At 33.1% G+C, this 22748-nt stretch overlaps 1 protein-coding gene across 1 annotated transcript; it reads right to left on the bottom strand.

Annotated features, from left to right (window-relative positions):
- Positions 1–981: 981 nt before the first annotated feature.
- On the bottom strand, positions 982–22745 carry LOC123566435 (uncharacterized). The gene is made up of 4 exons (XM_045360532.2): positions 22477–22745; positions 15919–16116; positions 10049–10205; positions 982–5645 (listed from the first exon to the last, which is right to left on the bottom strand). Exons 1-4 carry the CDS (start codon positions 22595–22597, stop codon positions 5633–5635), a joined length of 489 nt encoding a protein of 162 aa, XP_045216467.2. The 5' UTR covers positions 22598–22745; the 3' UTR covers positions 982–5632.
- Between the last annotated feature and the right edge of the window lie 3 nt (positions 22746–22748).

Here is a 22748-nt window from a genome sequence, read left to right as displayed (position 1 = left end):
TTGTTCTCCTTTCTTCCCTCGATTTACTTTGATTATTGGATGAATAATTTATTTACGTTTGAGCGTAGCGAATTAGGAAATAAAGCGAGTTTGTTCCTGTGCTATAATTGCTTCCTAAAAAGGCAATTCCAAATATTGATGTATTTTAAGGTTTGTTTTGTGATTGTTGATCTGCTGTTAAATTGAACTATTGATTAGAACAGATTTCTACTGTAAGAATCAGAAAGTCATCAAAACTAAATTATTTGTTCGACGGCTGTTAACAACTTTTAGAACAATATCTGTACAACAGGTGATCAGTTAAAACTTTTGTTCAATGTATATACAATTACGTTTTCAGTCGTGTTGAGCACATTCTGTATCTTTTAAAACATACCAATTAATTCAAACTTGTATTTACAAACATTCAAATTACAAATTCATAATTCTGTAAAATATGCTTAAACAATGTTCATGCAATAATAATTTTCTAAATATTTTGTTACACAGTAAAAGTAACATTATCAATACATAATATATACATGTATTTGATTATTACAGTAAAAATTTATAAACAACAAATAAAGAAAACTCCGAAAGAATTCCATTCTATAATATTGAGTAGATAATTACTACATAGCCAAAAACATTGTAACATACGTGTAATTTTACTGTAACTGATAGTATTCTAATTGTTAATTTGTATCAAAAGTAGCACGTTAGCCTTTAAAATGAAAATATCCCCAAGTTTCCAGAAATTCTGAAAGATAATGAAAACACGTAAAATCAATACACTGATTAATCATATTCATACATTCAGATGTTACATAAAGAATGAATATCTCAGTAACAGTAATATAAAATGTTTTCAAATACCACAGATAGACATGTTCGAAGGATGTTAACAACTTTTAGAACAATATCTGTACTACAGCTTTTGTTCAGTGTATATGCAATATACATTCTGTATCTTTAAACTTTTGTTCAATGCAATATACATTCTGTATATTTGAAAACATACCAATTAATTCAAACTTTTATTTACAAACATTGAAATAACAAATTCATAATTCTGTAAAATATGCTGAAACAATGTTCATTCATTTAAAAATGATTTTCTAAATATTTTGTTACACAGTAAAACCAACATTATTAATACATAATATATACATGTACTTGAATATAACAGTATATTTTTATAAACAACAAATAAAGAAAACCCCGGAAGAATACCAATTTATGATATTGAGAAAATAATGATAATTATTACATAGCCAAAACATTTATAGCGTTATAGCGGATTCAAACAGTTTTCAGGTTTTTGTAGTGTACATGTATTTCTCCACTTTTTATAAATTTTACAGCCATATTAATATGTACAAAATTAATGAGTTTGTTTAAAACAATTTAATAAATTAATGATTATATATCAAAGGTTGAACGTTATATAGTAATAACTCAATTTCAGAAAACTTACCGGGAAATTAAAAAAATCTGCCTTATTTCACAGAAAACAGTTTTCAGTATATCAGTTAGGAATATTTTTTATAACATATTATAAATAATTTGCAATGCAATAACTGAATGCCGTTGTAAAAATAAAAGTGCAACTTGAGGATATAGTTTAAAGATGTTTTATCGCAACACATGAGACTTGCTGCAGTATTGCATGCATTATTGTTCACTATTTCTACAACACTGTGGTATCCCTTAATTCTTTAAAAAGAGACTAAATTGGCTTAATATTTCATAAAAACTTAAGGTAAATAAAGTTTAAAATTTGTCATAAGATTACTACAAGGTTGAATACATTAGACTTCCATAACGCAATTTAAAATTTGCCAACTCTTCGTGATATATTTACATTAAAATTGTGGAACTTATGATTATTATCTTTGTGTAGGGTCTTCATATAACGTTTCAACAGTTTTCATACTAGAAAGAAAGTAATAGAGTATTCAAAACACATACTTTAAACAAATCAATACATAACATATATTTAAAAACAAATGCAGTATATAGTTTTTAACTTATAATGATAAAAAACAACAACATTGGTCTGCGGTAGCCAGTTTATATACAGTGCCGTTGCTAAATATATTTACAAAACAGCGCAAAGTGTATCACTTATCCATACCTAATTGATATCCGAGATTACCTCCTCTAATTGTGGTAAACTGCCTAAACGGCTCGAATCCGAAAATATTTTGAACAGACATATTCAAAAAATTATAAATACTCCAAATATGCGATAAAATGTAAGAAACAACAAAATATGTATTATACATGAGCAATAATAATATAAAATAATTGTATGTAAACACCGTACAGTAGAACAAAAGTGCATTATATTTCATAACTGTCTACATCTAACAAGAGGCCTAATAGCACTTAATATCTTAAAATAGTTTTCAGTGCATGCAAGCATTAAAACCATGAGAGGTATTACTCCTCGAGTATATCAACTACCCAAAGAAGTGCATGTAAGGTACTGTGCTCACTACTTCAGCTTCCAAAACTGAAAAGTTGTTTGAATTATGCAGGTATTTTATTTTACTGAAAAGTACTTATTTTTGTTTTGAGTTCAATTATTATAGAAATGTTAAATGTATTGTGGATAAGAAAGCATGCCAAAATTATTGATTTTATGGTGATCAGCAACTTACACTGGGCTATTATTAATATCTCATGTATTTGAAACGATAAAAGGAAAAAGAAGGCGAGACAATACAAAACTTGAAAAGCGAAAACGGAAAGAAAAAAATTGCATATTTATCAAGTTTCACATATTTATATACAATTAAGTTTTCAATCATCTTGAACGATATCTTAAACACATATACAATATAGATAACTAGTATTCAAACTATAATAATCTCACAATAATAAAGGATATGAAAATGCATTATCATAGCTGTCTGAATATTTTTACATGGTTTAAATGGTAGATCTACATAATTTTGCTATAACGTCATTTTTAACTTTTCCAACGCATTATCAGTTTTTACAATCTGTTTAACATTCCTTTTAAATCATTTAAATAACAATAAATGTTTCTCTAAGACTTAAATCTACATTTGATAACTATCAGGGCCAAGTTGTTCAAAACTTTAACAGGCGATTAAGCCGGCGATTGATTAACTTTTAGAGTTACATTTCGACATTTTAGAAGACTTAGAAAAAATACTAGAAACATCATACTAGTGGTTCCCATCATGCATAATATGTTGAATTAGAATTAAACAGGCGGTTAGTTTAACAGCCAGTTAAAGTTTTGAACCACTGGGCCCTGACGCAAAGAAAAGTAAAATTTAAATATGTTTCATGTAGGCAACTTACTACTGAAACAATCGGCGAATTCCAAACATGCTCTCTACTAAGTATTTTCATTAAAATCAACATCATGTCCAACATCCGACTGACCATCTTTAATTGACCTTACGCCAGATAGCCTGTAGCCACGCCTACCAGTTTTCAGGGGGAACAATTCATGCTAGGCCCGACAAACAAAGGAATAAAATAGCGACGGCAGAAATATTTTGCCGGACATTCTAGTTGATTTCGGCGTATGCTACCTCAGTTCACACGTATTTCTAAAGTGAAAAGACGAAACACAATCGTTAATAAGTGGATGTTCTGTAGCGAAACATAAATTCTACAAAAAACAACGATACGTTGTTGTTAAAAGCCGGGAACTGCACCCGAGTATGAGAAAAACTAAACAAGGCAGGGGGCCGAGCGGAAAACACGTAAAAATGACGGAAATCTCTGAAACTATTATAGCTGATTTTGTGTGTTTTTTTTTTAATTGTCCGTTTCTTTTTCATTATAGAAACGTCAAATTTCGATCTTCCGGAAATCATGTAGGGTATGACTATATTAAGCAGACTAGAACACATATTTTTATTAACTAAGGTTGAAATCAGACTGTGGATTCTGAATCCTATTTCAAAATAATTAGATAAATTAAATAAGGTAATTTACATGTAAAAATTGTCACTTGTGTCATTTAAGAAACGTCGGATTTCGAAATACCGGAACTCATTTAAAATGCTCATATCATTGTTCAACATTATTCAGATACATAGCATTTAATGTCTTATACTTAGACATGATGTGTTTTAAGTATAAGTAGAGAAAGTTCTCTTATTAGAATTAAAACGTGTAAATGATAAATAAATAAGATATAGTCCAAGGCGATGATATAGTCCATACTCATATTTCAAGACATACCGGCGCATCGCAGCTTAAAACAATGTTTGAGCCTACCAAACTTCTTTATAAAGTATACAGAATGAATGTATAATTTTTTGTTTAAGAACATATCTTCTTTATACGAAATATGCTATTTTTTCTGGAATTTTAGACGAAGTTTACGCTGTCTATTAAAATGAAATTTAGAACGAAAGCACACACCGAGTGCTAAGTCAAAACTTTGAGCGCCTGGAAAATTGTTGATTAGACTCATTAAAATAATCTTATATTAATCATAGTTTTTTATCATGTTTATTATCTGTTGTATTATCACCCAGGTATGACTTAACATACACCAGTGGGAGATTGATGTAAACCTTAAAAAATGCATAAATCATGTTTCTGGTACATTAAGGCATAATATTTACACTTTACCATTCAAATAATATAGAACATCAAATACTTGTGTTTTATCAGTACGTACCAGTTACTCTGGTAACTGATGGAATATTTTTACTATTGAATAAAGAATACTAGGCACTTTTGTTAAATAAGAAAGTTAATTTTCATAGAATTTTACACTGATTTAAATGAAATACACATGTAATTAAAACGTTATAACACAATGAGTGCTAAGTCGAATTGCTTTGCTTTTAAACACTCTTATAAGATTTTTTAAGATCAACTATTCTTGAGGACGTCCACAGAGCATGATACATCGTTGACAATATTCGTAGTCTGAGAGTGGATTTGGAAAAGGGAAGCGCTCTAGTATTACACTCTCTTCCCTGTGTCTGATGTAAAGGTGTCGTAACGTCACCTTTTTACCATTTTGGACGATTTTTCGGTGGTATTTATATATTCTTTGACTGGCGAGTCCGGCACTAAGTTTGACGGACAAAATGGCGGCTAACAACAAGGCTTATCAGTTCTGTTATCTGATTGGTCAGTTGGAACATGTCAATCAACACTGGCGTAAGGTCAATTAAAGTAAATGGTCCCCCAATGACAATCAATTTTCGTTCGTTTGCATATCTCCGTATGCAATTTCGGCTTTCTCCTATTGCTATGAAAGATAAGTTTCTGTAAAGGCCGAAACATGCCGAAATCGCACACAGGGGATTCGTAAACGAACGGAAATTTCATTGTCATTACGGGTCCACTACCTTAAGTCAATATGTAATATAAAGAACAGGTTTTTTTTTATATTTTATATTTTTTTTATATAAAACTGTAAAAGATGAGCTACCTATGTACACTATAGCGACAAATGCGAATAATACAAAATACAATGGCATTATGTTCAATCTTTGTACAATTTTTAAAATACGCATTTAAAGAAATAAAAATCCATAAAGAAAATCTAGCATAACATTAGTATGTGATTGACGTGCGATTGATACAAGTTCTTCAAACCCTTTACGTTGTTAAAACTCTCTGTTGTAATTCGGTCTACAGGTTATTTGCAGTCCCTATAAGAAAAAAAGCATTTGGTTATTATTCATAACATACGTGCAGTAAATGATACAACATTTGATAATCTCCATTCTTTCTGAATTTGATAGATTCTTGCACAACAATTCTACTGAACAAAGTAGTCGACATACATCATCTAATAGTGCGTCTGATTCTTGAGACATGTCTCATGTCTAACTTGAAAATAGTCACAAATCCTGAGATACACTGAAGAAAGCATGAAAAAAGTACTATGATTTTTGATCTGGAATGTATAATATTAAACGTGATCCTCTGGAAATAGGATTTCCGAGAGGTCTGTGTAACGGGAAGGTCCCCAAACGTTAAAGGAATTCATACATCAATCAATAAACAACACCATCCACGTTGAAAACGATACATAGATTAGGCTAGATATGATATCAACATCACATCAGTAGGTTGAAGACTATACACAGTTTGTGCTAGATATTTAAGTAACATCACATTGGATGCAACATCAACAGTATCAATGTAAGTTTGATATCAAAAATGTTATCAGTATTTCAACGTTAAATTTCTTCAGTTAAATATTTCATTTCGAATTTCTTTTTTAAGCTTTGAAATGTTTTAGCTGATTTTGTTTCTACTCATCGTCAAAAGATTCTGACATATTGCACAAAAGAAGAGGTTATTCAAAACTACAGAACAACAGAGAGGCCGGTGTAGCGTGATTATCACACGGTCGTGACCAGGTCTACGGTTTATATATGTTTTTCAAAACCTGCTCACATACTTATTCTTTGTCCAATATTTGCAAAATTTTGCATATTAAATTCTCAAAGATAGCTTTTGTAACTTATATAATTTGATTTTGATTTTATAATATTGTTCAATAATGGATACTAATTTAAAATAGGACTAACTTAGTGTTATCGTCACGACTTACTGCAGAATAAATGATGTTAATCAAAACTACGGAATAACTGAAGCTCATCGTTACGACATATTGCATAATAAAGCAGGTTAATTAAAACAGTTTCTACGAAATAAACGAGGCTCATCGTCACGACATACTGCACAATAAAGCATGCTAATTAAATCAGTTTCTACGGAATAACTGAAGCTCATCGTCACGACATACTGCGCAATAAAACATGTTAATTAAATCAGTTTCTACGGAATAACTGAAGCTCATTGTTACGACATACTGCACAATAAAGCAATAAAGCAGGTAAATTAAAACAGTTTCTACGGAATAAGTGAGGCTCATCGTCACGACATACTGCACAATAAAGGATTTTAATTAAAACTGCGGAATAACTGAGGCTCATTGTCACGACATATGGCACAATAAAGCATGTTAATTAAAACTACAGAATAACTGAAGTTCATCGTCACGCCATTTTACACATTAAATTGTTTATGAAAACTAAAGAAACCGAACCCAATCGTCAGGACACATTGGACAATGAATACAAATTAATGGAGACTCATCGTTACTCAACGTATTGCAAAGTGAAGGATATTAATTACAAGAGCTGTCCGATGACAGCGCGCTCGACTATTCGAAGAATTGATTGCAGAATGGGGTCAAAATATTTTCACGGATATTCAGACAAAAGAAATAAATAGATTAGACAAACAATGTTCCTGTTTTACTTTGATTTCGATAAGTCTTGCACTAAATGGCAATATATGAGCCAATTTCAAAGTCCAAAAAGGGTCATAATTCAGTCAAAATAGTTATGTACTCTTGCCTACAGATGGAAATCATAATGATAAACAAGTGTTCAAAGTTTAAAAGCCATATGTCAAATAGTTTTGAAAAAACATGGACTTGTATGAAAACAGAACCAATTTCAAAGTCCAAAAAGGGCCATAATTCAGCCAAAATAGATGACAGAGTTATGTTCTCTTTCCTACAGATAGAGACTATTATACTAAACAAGTGATAAAAGTTTCAAAGCCATATGTCAAACACTTTACAAAAAATATTAACTGGTACGAAAAACTTAACCAAGATTTCTAAGTCAAAAGGGGCCATAATTCAGCCAAAATCCCTGATGGAGTTATGTGCTCTTGCCTATAACTGGACATGGTGATGGTAAACAGGTGTTGAAAGTTTTAAAGCTTTATCTCAAAAGACTTTGTCAAAATATGAACTGGTACAAAATATTAACCCAGATTTCTAAGTCAAAAAGGGCCATAATTCAGCCAAAATCTATGATGGAGTTATGTGCTCTTGCCTATAACTGGACATGGTGATGGTAAACAAGTGTTGAAAGTTTCAAAGCTTTATCTCAAAAGACTTTGTCAAAATATGAACTGGTACGAAAAACTTAACCATGATTTCTAAGTCAAAAGGGGCTATAATTCAGCCAAAATCCTTGATGGAGTTATGTGCTCTTGCCTATAACTGGCCATGATGATGGTAAACAAGTGTTGAAAGTTTCAAAGCTTTATCTCAAAAGACTTTGTCAAAATGTGGACTGGTACGAAAAACTTAACCAAAGGTGTGACGCCGACGCCGACGCCGACACCGACGCCGACGCCGACGCCGACGCCGACGCCGTGGTGAGTAGGATAGCTCTACTTATTCTTCGAATAGTCGAGCTAAAAACTACAAAGTAAAAGAGACCAATCATTACCGTATATTGCACAACAGACATTTTAAAGATGCATGTAACAACAAAATAACAGAGACTCAGTGGCACTATCACCATGTAACTACAAAATAACAGAGACGTAGTGGCACTATCACCACACTACAAATATATCTAGTTTGAAACCTACACTAGTATATTCATAGCACAATTGCCATACTGAGATGAAGTTGTTCATTGTGCTGCAAATATAATAGTTATTACAAGCAGTACCTACCTTTTAGTACATGTCGTATATCTCAGATTAAAATTCAACAGATATGTAATGACAATTTAATGTAATCATATCTTAGCACTTTAAAGTTATTTTCACTTTAAATTTACGGAATTTCATATATACATGTGATACTGAACATCTGGTTAACCTGACAACGTCAAACTATTCCTGCTTGAAGATAATCAATATTCATATAATATATATATATGCTACTGTAAATATAAAAAATCTTTTATGAAATTGCATTGATACACTAACATTATTGACTCTTTTATATTGCTCTAAAGTTAATAACAACCTTTTACAAACTTTATACTACATACATCTAGAAATAACAAAAAAAGAGAGAATACTATTTATGAAGTATTTTACAGTGATTTAATTTTATCGACCAAAACAATAGCTGTGATATGCTTTAAAATTTTACTACGAATGTGCAACACAAAGTCATATATTTCAGGCATTTATATATGCATCACTATTATATATATGTAATATTGATGCACCAGAAAGATTGTTATACAATACAAATGTCTTGCAATTGTTTGTTTCATTTTGGTAAAACAATATATTACGTAAACAGCAATATATAAATACTGCCTGCCATTGGGGATAACCCAAATATTTTCAAGCCTTCATACGTAATACTATCTAAGGAGAAACATAAGGATATGCAGTTTCGAGGGCTGACAGTTTTCACATCATCCTCATTGACATACTGTATTTCTTTCAATATACATAGATAAATGTCATGTTGTGTGATATTAACTTTTACTTTTGTAATAATTTGAAAAACAAGTATTCAAGATAAATAAACTTTTTACTAAAATAAAGTTAAATTTTTTAAGATATGGATAATCAAGAGGTCCGCAAAGCAGGGCAATATACTCCCAAAGGAGGAGGAGGAGGAAGTAAAATTTTCGGGTGTGTGTTTCGGAGGGGTGTAATGCGACTGTAGGTGATGGCTAGGTTGTTTTGTGCGGCGGCGGTGACAGAACTTTAAGGCTCAAGAAACTAAGTGATTTTTTCTGGAGGTTGGGAAAGGGTGGCGGAAAGGTTAATGTGTAATATGGATTGTTGCACATGACGGAATACTTATACAATATGTAAAAAGATCCTTTGGAAGCATAAAACACAACAAAGTAAGCCTTAAGCAGTCTCGGTTTGATAAAGTTTATGAATGACAGGTAATAAAATGTGCAAAAACCCCTACCCTAGTACGGGCTTAAGCGGAACTCTATTACAGTAAAACTGTATGTACTCCGTGATAATAAAGAACCAGAAAATACATCAGAGTACGTTCAACTACGAAGAGACTTTTCAAAATAAACTTAAAGACTGCTTTTTGATATTTGATACAATCACGAATTATGACGGACGGACAGACAGACAGGACAGAAACACGCGCCATCATATATCCGTTTTTCTTAATAGACAATCAGCATTGTTTAAATCAATACTAGTATCCAGTTTTAACATACTGATCAGAAAATGTAAAAATAATCTTCAAGAGAGTGAATCTTGTTGAAATAGTGTTAGTTCTGTTGTTATGTAATACCTTGTTGGAATGATCTCTTCGACTGTCATTTCCTCCAATTTTCCTCCGTGTTCCTCTGTCTCAAAATCCTGTTCGCATGTTGTAACAATGTTCTCCTGACATGTCCGGTTTGCAAATTCTACGTTCTTTTCTGGATCCTTTTGTTCAACATCCATGTCTGCAAGATTTCCATCATAATACAATGTTCCAAGTTAACAATACAGCTGAGCAGTTTTCCCTCTATTATTTATACAGTTTATCAAAAAATAAACTAGAAACAGACAACAGGTGATTCATTTTGAATAAATGTATGTCTCCGTACACACACTGAAAATAACGGTATACACAGTTTATATATATATATTTTTTAAATTCAGTTTCAGATATGAATAATTTTAAAGGTTAACAAGTAGAAACATTATAAAAATACAAAGTTTTCATCTTACACAGAATTAAGTATATTATATCGGATAATCACTATTTCCTCTAAGAAATACTTTATACAACCAGTGTAAAAACAATCAAATTTTGCCTAACGAAAGTGTCCAGTCTATGTCAGACAATGACGTTGGAACTACAATAAACTGGAAGAAATTATTAAGTTTTCGAAATAAATGCGTATGTTTGAAACTTGTAACACTTTCCTTGTTGAGAATGGGAAGCATAATCCATATTTAAATTGAAAAGTGGTGGATTCCCGTTTATTAAAGTGGTTGCTGACTTCAGACTGCTTAAAGGTATTAGGCCCATAATAGAGTATCTCCTTTTTGAAGAGTATTCAATTCCTACCATAAACCTACTTTGACTGCAATTCTCAGGGGGCCGTAGGTTCAAGCCCCACTGGGACCAAAATTTTTTTTCTTTATTTTCCTTTTTTTTCTTGTACGTTTTTACTTCTTTCAAGACTTGTTATTGATTTATTGTACAAAAGTGGGGAAAAAATCATTTGATAAGCGATTTCTTGCTCACAGTTCAAAGTAAATTTACCTCTGAAACAGAAGGGGTAGAGTTAGACATCTTTAGAAATACTGAGTTACATGCGGTAAAAGTTCTCTATTTTGCCTTCATTCTTTAGATTACATATTGTGGAAGAAATGTAGGTAGGTTTTACTTCTGCCCCAATGTTATTTTTGAATGAAGTGAGCAAAATTCAAAACAGACCCGCAGGATTCGACCTTTATTTTTCAATGTTGGAATTAGAATTCAGTCTCATTAAATCCGTTTACTTGAGGCACGCTAGAAAAATGATATTGACAGTTTTATTTTAAGTTTTATAAAAGTTTACCAAAAGTTTGATATTTCTTTCATAAAAAATAATGGTATAATTCTGCAAACGTTTTAAATAAAGGCCTACATTTTGAATATTGTCTCTATTTAAACTTGAAAAAATATCCCAAATTACACAAAATTTATAAAAAACGGCACGGTAAAAGTTTTTAGAAATTTGCAACACAGTGCAAAGCACGGTCAACTGTAAGAATATACAAAGCAAATGCCATTTTTAAACATTGCTATTAGGGGCCTAATACCTTAATGTCGAAACTTTGCTTGGGTTGTCGTTTTCTCATATGTGTGAAAAACAAGCCATCGTACCGGCTAACAAGCTATTGTTAAGTTCCTGCAACATACAGACAGGGAAACTGGTGGCCATGCTTTCTGACATAAAAGGTTACACAAAGAATATTCCAATGAATTTATTTAGAAATTGGGCCAACTGGGTTTCAGTTTCCTATATACACATATTGGAAAAAAAAACTTCGCTCTATAGCGGCTATGTTTTTTAAGAATTAGAATTATTTAAAAAATCCAAGTGGACAGCTATCCAAAGAACATGTCTGTGAAACTGTTTTAAAATCTGACTAACGATTTAGTGAAGATGTTGTTTGTGTATTTATATTTATTCTTAACTCGGGCATCCAGCTTTTTTGACAAATCGCAATAGTTTGAACATTAGTGGCAGAGGTTCACCCATGAAACATTAAATTTTGCGTGAAATTACATTTTAAAAAACCGACAAGCAGGCTTTAGCATGAACATTTTACTTTTCCACTGTTTACTTATAGGGATAAGTGACCATTCTCTCTGGCTAGCATGTTTTTGAAGAATCGGATTCATGTAATTTTTGAAGTATGGGGAAGTTTTTAACACTTTTGGTATGAAGCTCTTTGTCAAGATGTTCTAAAAGTATTGGGCGGAAACAATTTTAAAGGTTTCTACCCCTGTGACCTTGACTCTACTGACTCCAAACACAACACGGGTCAACTGCTTCATCAACCAAACATGCTTCCAAGACTGAGGTTTGAAGGTTCTTGGTTAAGTAGTTCTAAACTTATTAGGGTAAAAGCTTTCAAAAGTCCGGCCCCTGTACCTTGACCAGTGATCTACTATCCCTAAAACAATAGGGGTCATCTAATTTATAAGCCCAGTCATGCTAATCAGTTTGAAGGTTCTGGGTCAAGTTGTTTTCAAGTTATTGAGCGGAAACCTTTTACAATATTTCGGCATATGTGACCTTCATCTTTGACTCAAAGATTGCAACTGCGACTAGCGTTGGTCTACGGATCGCGGGGTCGTAAGTTCGATCCTCGGGCGGGGCGTATGTTCTCCGTGACTATTTGATAAACGACATTGTGTCTGAAATCATTAGTCCTCCACCTCTGAGTGAGGAAGTTGGCAGTTACTTGCGGAGAACAGGTTTGTACTGGTACAGAATCCAGGAACACTGGTTAGGTTAACTGCCCGCCGTTACATGACTGAAATACTGTTGAAAAACGGCGTTAAACCCAAAACAAACAAACGAACAAACAAATCATAAGCCCAAGCATACAACTTAGTCTGAAGGTTCTGAGTCAAGTAAATCGTACGTTATTAGGCAAAATTCGTTTCCAGGTTTCAGGTCTCCGTGAGCTTTACCTTTTACATACGGGCCCCAAAAGCTATATGGCTTTACAACCTTATAAGTCGAATCATGTTTTTAGGTTTGAAGGTTATATATCAAGTGGTTCTCAAGTTATTGAGCAAAAACCGTTTTCAGGATTCAGTTCTCTGTGACCTTGACCTTCGACCAATCTGTCCCAAATACTCTAGGGGTCATCTACTTCTGCAGCCTTATCATGACCCCAAAAACTATGGGGGTCATTAGCACTATCATGCTATCAAGTTGAAAGGTTTTTGTTCAAGTTGTTCTCAAGTTATTGGGCGGAAACTGTTTTCAAGTTTCAGGTCTCTGTGATCTTGGCTTTTGACCTACTGGCTCAGAAACCTATAGCGGTCATTTATGTCATAAGTCCAATATTGTTATTAAGTCTTTGGTCAAGTAATTAGGCGGCAACCGTTTTCAAGTTTCAGCCCCTTCGAAAATGACCTTTGATCTTCTGACCCCAAAAGCTATAGGGGTCATCTACTTTATAAACCTAATGCTACCAAGTATGAAGGTTCTGGATCTAGTGGTTCTAAAGTTTTTCGGCAGAAACCGTTCGCACTACCCACAGATGGACGGAGAGACCGACTGACCGACATACCGACAGGTGCAAAACAATATACACCCGCTTTTTCGAAGTGGGGCATAACAAAATATTGAAGTCACGAATTCTATTTTTCACATTTTACGTAAGAGAGAGATAATATTGTTCTTACTGTAAAATGCGATAACAAAAAATGATTCAATATCTTTTTTACTCATGTCCAGTTATTCATATGTGTTTATAATTATAATATCAATGTTAATACGCAGAAAGAATGATTTCAATTTTCATACAATCAAGGTAATCAAAAGAAATTTAGTGAAATACTTATTCGAATAAGAATTTAGAGACATTGCCTAGCAGAGCCATCTTCTTAAGACTAAAATAAAAAAAACATTTCCAAAATAAAAGATTTTGTTGGTTGGGTTTAACGTCATACTAACACGATTGTATCATAGCTCGGTGTTTTTCCTTAACAAATTTGGTGCAGGTAAATCGTATACACTGACTACAGGGTGCGGTAACTAAAAGTGTGCAGGTATTTAATACCCGCACGCTAGTTACCGCACTGTTGGATAGGAAAGTATGCCAGCGTGTCTGGAACAGTAGACAGCGAAGTGTATTTTATTGATTTTCTGCTCTCGCATTGGTTTATTTTACCTGGGCTTTACACATTTGTAATGCAAGGATTTCAAGTACTCACTGAACTGCTGTATATGGCAATGAGGAACGCCTACAACTACCATATATGGAAGGCTATGATACAAAACAGAAAGAACTTTATCGATCATGTTGCGACATTCCAGCTTTTGCCCCTCCATGCATTACTTCATCACGGTCGAGCACCTGGGTATAACCATCGACCTTTCGTTAGTCAGCTGGATAGCTTCCTCATATGAAAAATTCATCGCCCGAGCGAAGTTCGAACCCAAATCGGTGAGGGGCAGGTGATTCCAAGTCAGCGGCATTTCAACCACTTAGCCACGTAGATAATTACACGATCTTCACTAGTACGTAAAAATTTAATGTAAAAAGCTAAACATTTAATCAGATTTCCCCGACAAGAAAGAAATAAGTGAACAAATTTTGAACAAAGAATTATTTTAACTAAATAATCAATCCAATGTCTTAAGCGAAATGGGTCTCAGACTGGTAACTAATGACTAAGACGGTTTGTTTGGAGTGTTTTAATCAAATAAATGTTGTTGTATCAGAGAAACTTGCACGCCAAACTTTAAACTAATTTTTCTTGACGTAAATGGTCAAAATTTACGTTTACTTGGTTATGCCAGTAGGTTAGATGGCTGGGAAAGCTTGTGATAAGTTTCAATTCTATAAATGTGATTGATACTGAGAATAATCTTACATAAAATGTTTTTTTTTTTTTCTGTTTGGACATATGTAGTGCATAAAGTTGGAATATTATACAATAGATCAATGAGCAAATCATTTCATAATAGATCCTATTATCTCAATTGTATAATTATACATTATAAAAAGACTGATGTGAGAAAAGTTGATGATATTCGTTAGCTATTTCAGTCGCCGTTTACTCTCTTAGTTTTGAATTCTAAACTGAACAGACTTTGAAATCAAAAGAAATACATGGTACCCTCCTTCGTATAACATACAATGAAACGTATATTTTTAGATAAACATTTTGTTCATAAATAAATCTCTAACAGAACTATTATGGAAATGTTAAAATAATGTTATAAAGTTTGCTTTAATCAATTTGACTGCTTTTAAAGGTCTCATCTACAAAAAGAGACCGATAGTATATATTGAAATATTGCAAATTCTGAATCTTTGTCATTGTTTTTTCCAGTACCTCGTTCTAGTCGCCAATGGCAGATTTGAAAGTCCAAAATTTTCTTTTTTTGTAGGCATAGAAATACAGAACAATTTAATTGCACCTTTATCTATCCTACCTGTCAGGTATTACAACACCTAGGCTAAAAATGTTACATATTCAAATAAGCAAAACTGTATTATCTCCACTGTAATATAGTAAGTGATATTTCATTTTAATCAAGCAAAACTGTATTATCTTCACTATAAAATAGTAAGTGCAATCTCATTTTATTATCGGCTTGTTAAAAGTAAATTGTTTTGTCATATATAAGCTGACAAAAATTTGAAGCAGTTCTTTAAGGTTATATCCTAATTGTACTTGTTGTACGTGAGTACGATCCTCGGGCGGGGCGTATGTTCTCCGTGACGATTTGATAGAAGACATTGTGTCTGAAATCATTCGTCCTCCAACTCCGATTCATGTGGGGAAGTTGGCAGTTACTTGCGGAGAACAGGTTTGTACTGGTATAGAATCCAGGAACACTGGTTAGATTAACTGCCTGCCGTTACATGACTGAAATACTGTTGAAAAACAGCATTAAACCCAAAACAAACAAATAAATCAAGTATTACCTTGTTCCGGGGCTATCCCTTTGGGAGTCGTTTCCACCATTGCCCCTTTGAAATTTGCAGCCGATGTTTCAAGTGGGCTGTCCATATCGGAATTTTCGAATTTACCTTCGCGTTTTCCTGTGTCGAATTCCTGGGTCCATACAGCATGTATATATCCTCCATCAATGTTCGTTGGGCACTCATCGATATTCCCATCATCTGTCCAAAATTTAAAAAATAATGTAAGTGGGTTCTGAAAAGGATAAAAGCTAAAGATATTTTAATTAATGACAGCGAATGCAAAATAACTGAGGGCTGCATTATTACTTGCTATGGAATTTTACAAGAACAAAAATTGTGTAAATAGTGTTCTTTCATCTTAATCTAAGCTAGGTATTTCATACTTTCTTATATGAAATACTTTTATACACACAGGGAAGAAAAAGTATTCAATATCTTTGCTGAAGAAAACATAGTTTTTCAAAGTTTATATCAGATAATTATTCCGGAAAAACAAAAATGTTAAATTACTATACTTAACATATTTATTCGTCGGTGTAAGCTTTTAACAACTGAACAGTAATTATACTATTTGTACAAAGGTTGACGAAGCATGAGCCGGGAAATCAAACATCTATGACATGCACGTATAAAACATTGAAGCTTCATGTATTACTAATTAACAGTGCGGATATTTTTATCGCTGCACCTGCTACAATTATAACTTATCGGGGGCTGACCGGGAAACTACTGTATCTGACATTTTGACCAAAGATGGTTTTATTGCATTTTCTTAAGCCTTTTATTGTCATGCATCTACTGCAAAAATATTACAAAAAGTTTCCAACAATATCTTGTTCTTTTCTTAATAATGTGAAAATATTGTATCTGCAACCATAAACTTTTTTGACCGGGAAACTATTGTATCTGCCTCCTAGCACATACAATAGTTTCCCGTTAATAATAATTTTACAGTTTCAATTTGAAAAAAATATTATTTGTGACATTATGTACTGTAATTTAAACACCAAACAAGAAGAAAACTTGTTGTTTAGGTTTTATGTGAAAATTAAAGAATTAAAATAAATAACAGTGTTAATATTTTCACGTAATGTGATACAGATACAATAGTTTTACGGTAACTGCAAAGACACTGGTTATAAAATAAAATGTTGTATCTGCAAACTTGTATAGGGGTGTCAGGTCTTGATTTACTTAGAACAAGTGAATCCTTCATGCAAACGGTGAAGACCCTGGTCATACGTCATGTTCTGTTATGTCTGATGTTGGTCTTCAGTGTTTGCCAAAGTCCTCTTTTGCAGGTGCTAGGCATGATTTGTTTAAACAAAGCCTGTCCAGAAATGTTTCCAAGTTAACCCTCTGCCAAGATGTTTCTACCAAGATATTTCAAGCTGTTCTTAAAATCACTTCTGTTACATACATTTATGTAGGAAAAGATTTGAAAATCTAGTCTATAACCAAAAAGCCAAGAGCTTCTATATTTGGTAAACTGGTATCACTGAGGTGAGCGTTTCATGACCCTGTGGATCCTCGTGTTATTTTTATTGTTTGAAAATTGTAATTATTTTTTCAGAGAGAACTCGGCTTGTAAGCTTCAAATTTAATTTCCATTTTGCAGAAAATTAATGCTGAATACTATTACACAATTGAGCCATGTCATGCAAAAAAGTGTCTTCATGACTGAGTTAATTTCTGACAAGACTTTGTGTAGATCCAGGCTTTCCTGTGCCTCTAGTTTGTTGAAATAGGATCAGAAAATTGCTTCTAGAAAAAGTTAAGGTCTTTTGTTACTTAGCAAACAGTGTGAGTCCTGATCAGACTGCAAAGTCCTGAAGATTACCAAAGGCAGTTGTTAGCGTGATGTAGCACTATTATAACCAGGTTAATCCATACAGTCATGGCTTACACTTTAATGGCTATGGACTTAATTTTGTACATACATTTATGAAAATATAGAAGATGGATGCAGCCATGTGTCATACTGTAATGTGACATATGGTTTGTCTTGTTGCTTTTTCCTGTCCTTTACTTTTGAATTCCTGTCCTTTACTTTTGAAAATGGCAGCATGACCAAATTTGGTCAATGATGCATTAACATAGAGGTTTCTTTTGTGACTCCTCCCTGATTATGCTGTTCTGTCACATGGGAGGGTTGTATGCTTCGGAGAGGGTAAGGACATGAAAAAAACGCCAAAGCTACTATTCATTTATCGCACCTGCGTGAAGTCATGTGCTTTCTTTCTGGTTTTTCATTTTGCTGCCTGTCATTTTTGAAATTTTAGTCTCAAATATTGATAAAGTTGATTGAAGTTATTGTAATAAACTGAAGTTCTGTTAGAAACATCTTGTCGATTTTGTAATTTTTATTTGTACTATAAAGATTTAAATTTTTGAGTGTATATGAATACCTTTGTCCAAAAAATAGTAGAAACAATGTCATGTAGAAATCCTTGTTTTCAGAAGTTTTTTAAAATGATACATGATAATATTCTGTCTTTGCCAAAGTTTCTCTATACTACTGTAGCCATAACACAGGTGAGTTCACATAAAGGTAAATTAGGCCTTAAAATATGTTTGTTTTTGGTAGCATGCTCAAATAAATTAGGGTAGGTTGGTTCGAAAATGTTTTTTGTTTGTTTAAAATTATTGAGACATTTCGGGAATTAATTTTGTGTTAATAAATGAATACAAATAAGGAGGTTATGCCTTTAGAGCACCAAAAAGTTCATTTCTAAAATCACTGACAATGTCTAAAGCATAAAAAGTGCAGTTTTGCAACTTTTTATTAAAAAATTGAAAACATAAAATTCTCTAAGGCCATCAAAAGATTAAAAACATTTAGGGTCGGGCCAAAAATTTTGGGTATGTCGGGATACTGTAAATAAACAATGGAAACAAACATTTCTTTTTATGCCTTACACAGTCACTTCAAAAGCAATAGAAATCAATATTGGCTATATAGGTTAAAACATATTACAAAAGTGCTGTAACATTACTGCAATAATGACAGTGGAATTCACCGACTGTCCTGAAAAATTAAATTCGTATTGAAGATGTGGGAGGGGTGAAACCAGTCCGAATTAACCAACATAGTGCATTTGCGACCAGCATGGATCCAAACCAGCTGTGCATCTGCGCAGTCTGGTCAGGATCCATACTTTTCACTTTTAAACCCTATTGCAATTAAAGAAACTTACAACAGTTAACAAACAGTAAGGATCCTGACCAGACTGCAGAGATGCGCAGGCTGGTCTGGATCCATGCTGGTCGTAAATGCTCTATATTGGTTTTCTCATGCTGCAGCTCATTTTCCCCTTGCAAAGCTTTATTTTAGCATAAATTAATTTCTTGATTTCTTGTGTGAAAGTTATGTCAGGATGTAATGAAATGTGTACAGTCAAGTATTGATGCATACGGTTTGGAAAAAAAAAGGATTATTAAAGGTAAAGATAAACATATCTTTATCTAATTTGACCATTATTACTGGCTTAAAGTATTGTTTGTTTACTTTCAGAGCCTTAACAAATATTTGTTGACTAATTCATCAATGGAAGTATAAAAATATAAATACAGATAAGCGATAATTCAATAAGATAATAACCTGAATCGCTCACCTGTCCCCACAAGACCCAGTTTTGAACTGAGTATGACGACGTTTTTTCTATTATTTGACATAGTGACATAGTTTTTGAACTCACTCAGTTATGAACTAGACCTAGATATCATCAAGATAAAAATTATGACCAATTTTCATGAAGATCCATTGGAAAATATGGCATCTAGAGAGGTCACAAGGTTTTTCTATTATTTGACCTAATGACCTTATTTTTGAAGCACGTGACCCAGTTTTGAACTTGACCTAGACATCATCAAGGTGAACATTCTCATCAATTTTCATGAAGATCTCATGAAAATATGGCCTCTAGAGAGGTCACAAGGTTTTTCTATTTTTAAACATACTGACCTAGTTTTTGACCGCACATGACCCAGTTTCGAAATTTATTTAGATATCATCAAGATGAATATTCAGACCAATTTTCATGAGGATCCATTGAAAAGTATGGCCTCTAGAGAGGTCAAAAGGTTTCTCTATTTTCAGACCTACTGACCTAGTTTTTGATCGCCGTTAACCCAGTTTCGAATTTAACCTAGATATCATCAAGATGAACAGTCAGACCAGCTTTCATACAGATCCCATGAAAAATATGGTTTCTAGAGAGGTCGCAATGTTTTTATACTATTTGACCTACTGACCTAGTTTTTGATGGCATGTATCCCAGTTTCTAACTTGACCTAGATATTATTAAGGTAAACACTCTGACCAATTTTCATGAAGATCCATTTAAAAGTATGGCCTCTAGAGAGGTCACAAGGTTTTTCTATTTTTAGACCTACTGACCTAGTTTTTGACCGCCGTTAACCCAGTTTCGAATTAAACCTAGATATCATCAAGATGAACATTAAGTCAAACTTTCATACAGATTCCATAAAAAATATGGCCTCTAGAGAGGTCACAATGTTTTTATATTATTTGACCTACTGACCTAGTTTCTGAAGGCACGTAATCTAGTTTCAAACCTGACCTAGATATCATCAAGATAAAGACTCTGGCTAACTTTCATGAAGACCCATTGAAAAGTATGGCCTTTAGAGCGGTCACAATGTTTTTCTATTTTTAGACCTACTGACCTAGTCTTGAACCGCACGCAACCAAGTTTCAAACTTGGCCTAGATAACATCAAGATAAACAATCTGACCAATTTTCATAAAGATCCCATGAAAAATTTGACCTCTAGAGTGGTCACAAGCAAAAGTTTACGGACGGACGGACACAAAAGCTCACCTTGTCACTTTGTGACATGTGAGCTAAAAATCAAAGCCTTGAAATGTCTGATAGTTGCGGGGTTTTGGTAGATTTATTTTCTGTTTAAATGCCCGTCTATGAATATATAAATGAATGAGAAACAAATACAAATTTAATGTGCGTCATATTTAAGATGAACTCTGCCTGACCCATCTGATACTGGCTGAATAAGAACTGCTTGTTCCTTGATAATTCATCCGCATTGTTCATGAATGGGACTATTTTGTGTAGCACATGAACATCCTTTGGATGTGATTTGGAATAAAATAAAGATGCTATGATTGTCAGAAATACACTTTAACTTTGGTAGCGGGATAAATCCGCAACCAAAAAAATGAAAAAAATAATTCAAGTGCAGATACAATAGTTTCGCGGTCATCAGAAAGAAAATACTGTATCTAACACTATTTTCATTGTATATTTGTAATTTATGTTATTTGTAAGTAAAACAATAATTCTATGCTTAAAGTAATATGAATTTTATAAATTAAATTTAATGAACAACACAGATACAGGTTTACAATAGTTTCACAGTAATTTTTTTAATTCAATAACGCCATATTTTGAACGTGAAACTATTATATCTGACACTTTTTGCTAAATCTTAAAAACAAATTGAGTGCATTTTAAAAGCCAATATATTATTTGTTATTTCAATTGATAATGATTTGCTAAAAATGGTAATACTAAGCTGTGTTTTTTAAGAAAATATAAAGTTTTTTTTTCTTTCTCCTGTAAAATTTATAAAAATGCAGATACAATAGTTTCCCGGTCAGCCCTCGTTATGTTAAAACTCATAGAGCAGTTTCTTATTTTAGTTTATATCGAAACAAGTAACGTTTTCTAAGGATTAGAAGAGTGTAACTACAACCATATCATAGTTATGTGAAATCAATATAAGCTTTTCGCGGACCAGAGCTAAACTAAGAGAAAAGCTAATATATTTCAGTTGTCATTATTCCAATTTGGTCTAAAATATATATCGTCATATTGTCTTGGATATGAATACAGAATTAACAGGTTAAACTGCGATTTCTAAGATACCACATGCGTGACATTATATGCGCAGGGCTTTTGGCTGTCAAAACTTCCTTCAATAAAAGATAAGGAAAACACAATAAATTAGTGATAGATGTCCAAAAAGCAAAGTAAAGCTGACCTTAACATTATACTACATGTGTTACCTAAACAGCCTTGTAAAAAGCTCGATATGATTCTATATGTACCTTTACTGGCTTTCATATTTCTTTCAGCTAGTATAGAGATGAAAAGGCTTCGCTATTAGATATATTACAATTTTGAAAAATTCTAGGGGTTTTGAAGTAATGTATTGGGTGTAGTCTTTGAGGGACATGTTTGTTTTCTTTGAAATATTTATAACGTATTTGCAATACGGATAACACACGTGGCATGATACCCCATCCAGTTACAATATACTGACATCCGGCTTACCAGGCCAAACACTGCCACTGAATGCTGAGCACCAAACACGGACACTACTAGTATAATTTTTAACATCTTATGTATGAAACGGTCAGGGAGCTACCTACGACCTCCCGCACTCAAAGCGGACGCTCTACCAATAGGCTACAGTGGCGGTGTAATATGGATGGAGAATGTATAAATTATTATACATCATTGATTATTTTCACACCTTAATCATAGCTGTTCACTGTAAAACTGAAAATTCTTACTATTTGCAGAAGACATGGATTCGTCCGATGTTTCTTGTTCATTTCGTTGTGTATATGCCGGATCTATGTTTCCTCCATCCAGATCACAGCCAAGCTCGTTGGCTCCATCTTGTTTTCCCATGACTTCTGATTGAATGTTTTTCTCTATTTTATTTTCAGACTCGTCATTTACAGGTAAGTCGTTTTTGATTTCTGACTGGTCTACTGCATTTTCGAGTTTTCTATAGGGGTGTGGATCTATATACTCATCTGCTTTCGTGTAGGTCGGATCT

The sequence above is a fragment of the Mercenaria mercenaria genome, chromosome 1 (assembly GCF_021730395.1).
Source record: "Mercenaria mercenaria strain notata chromosome 1, MADL_Memer_1, whole genome shotgun sequence".
Lineage (NCBI taxonomy): Eukaryota > Metazoa > Mollusca > Bivalvia > Venerida > Veneridae > Mercenaria > Mercenaria mercenaria.
The sequence above is the reverse complement of the archived record's forward strand: the minus strand, read 5'-3'. Positions and strand labels throughout refer to the sequence as shown.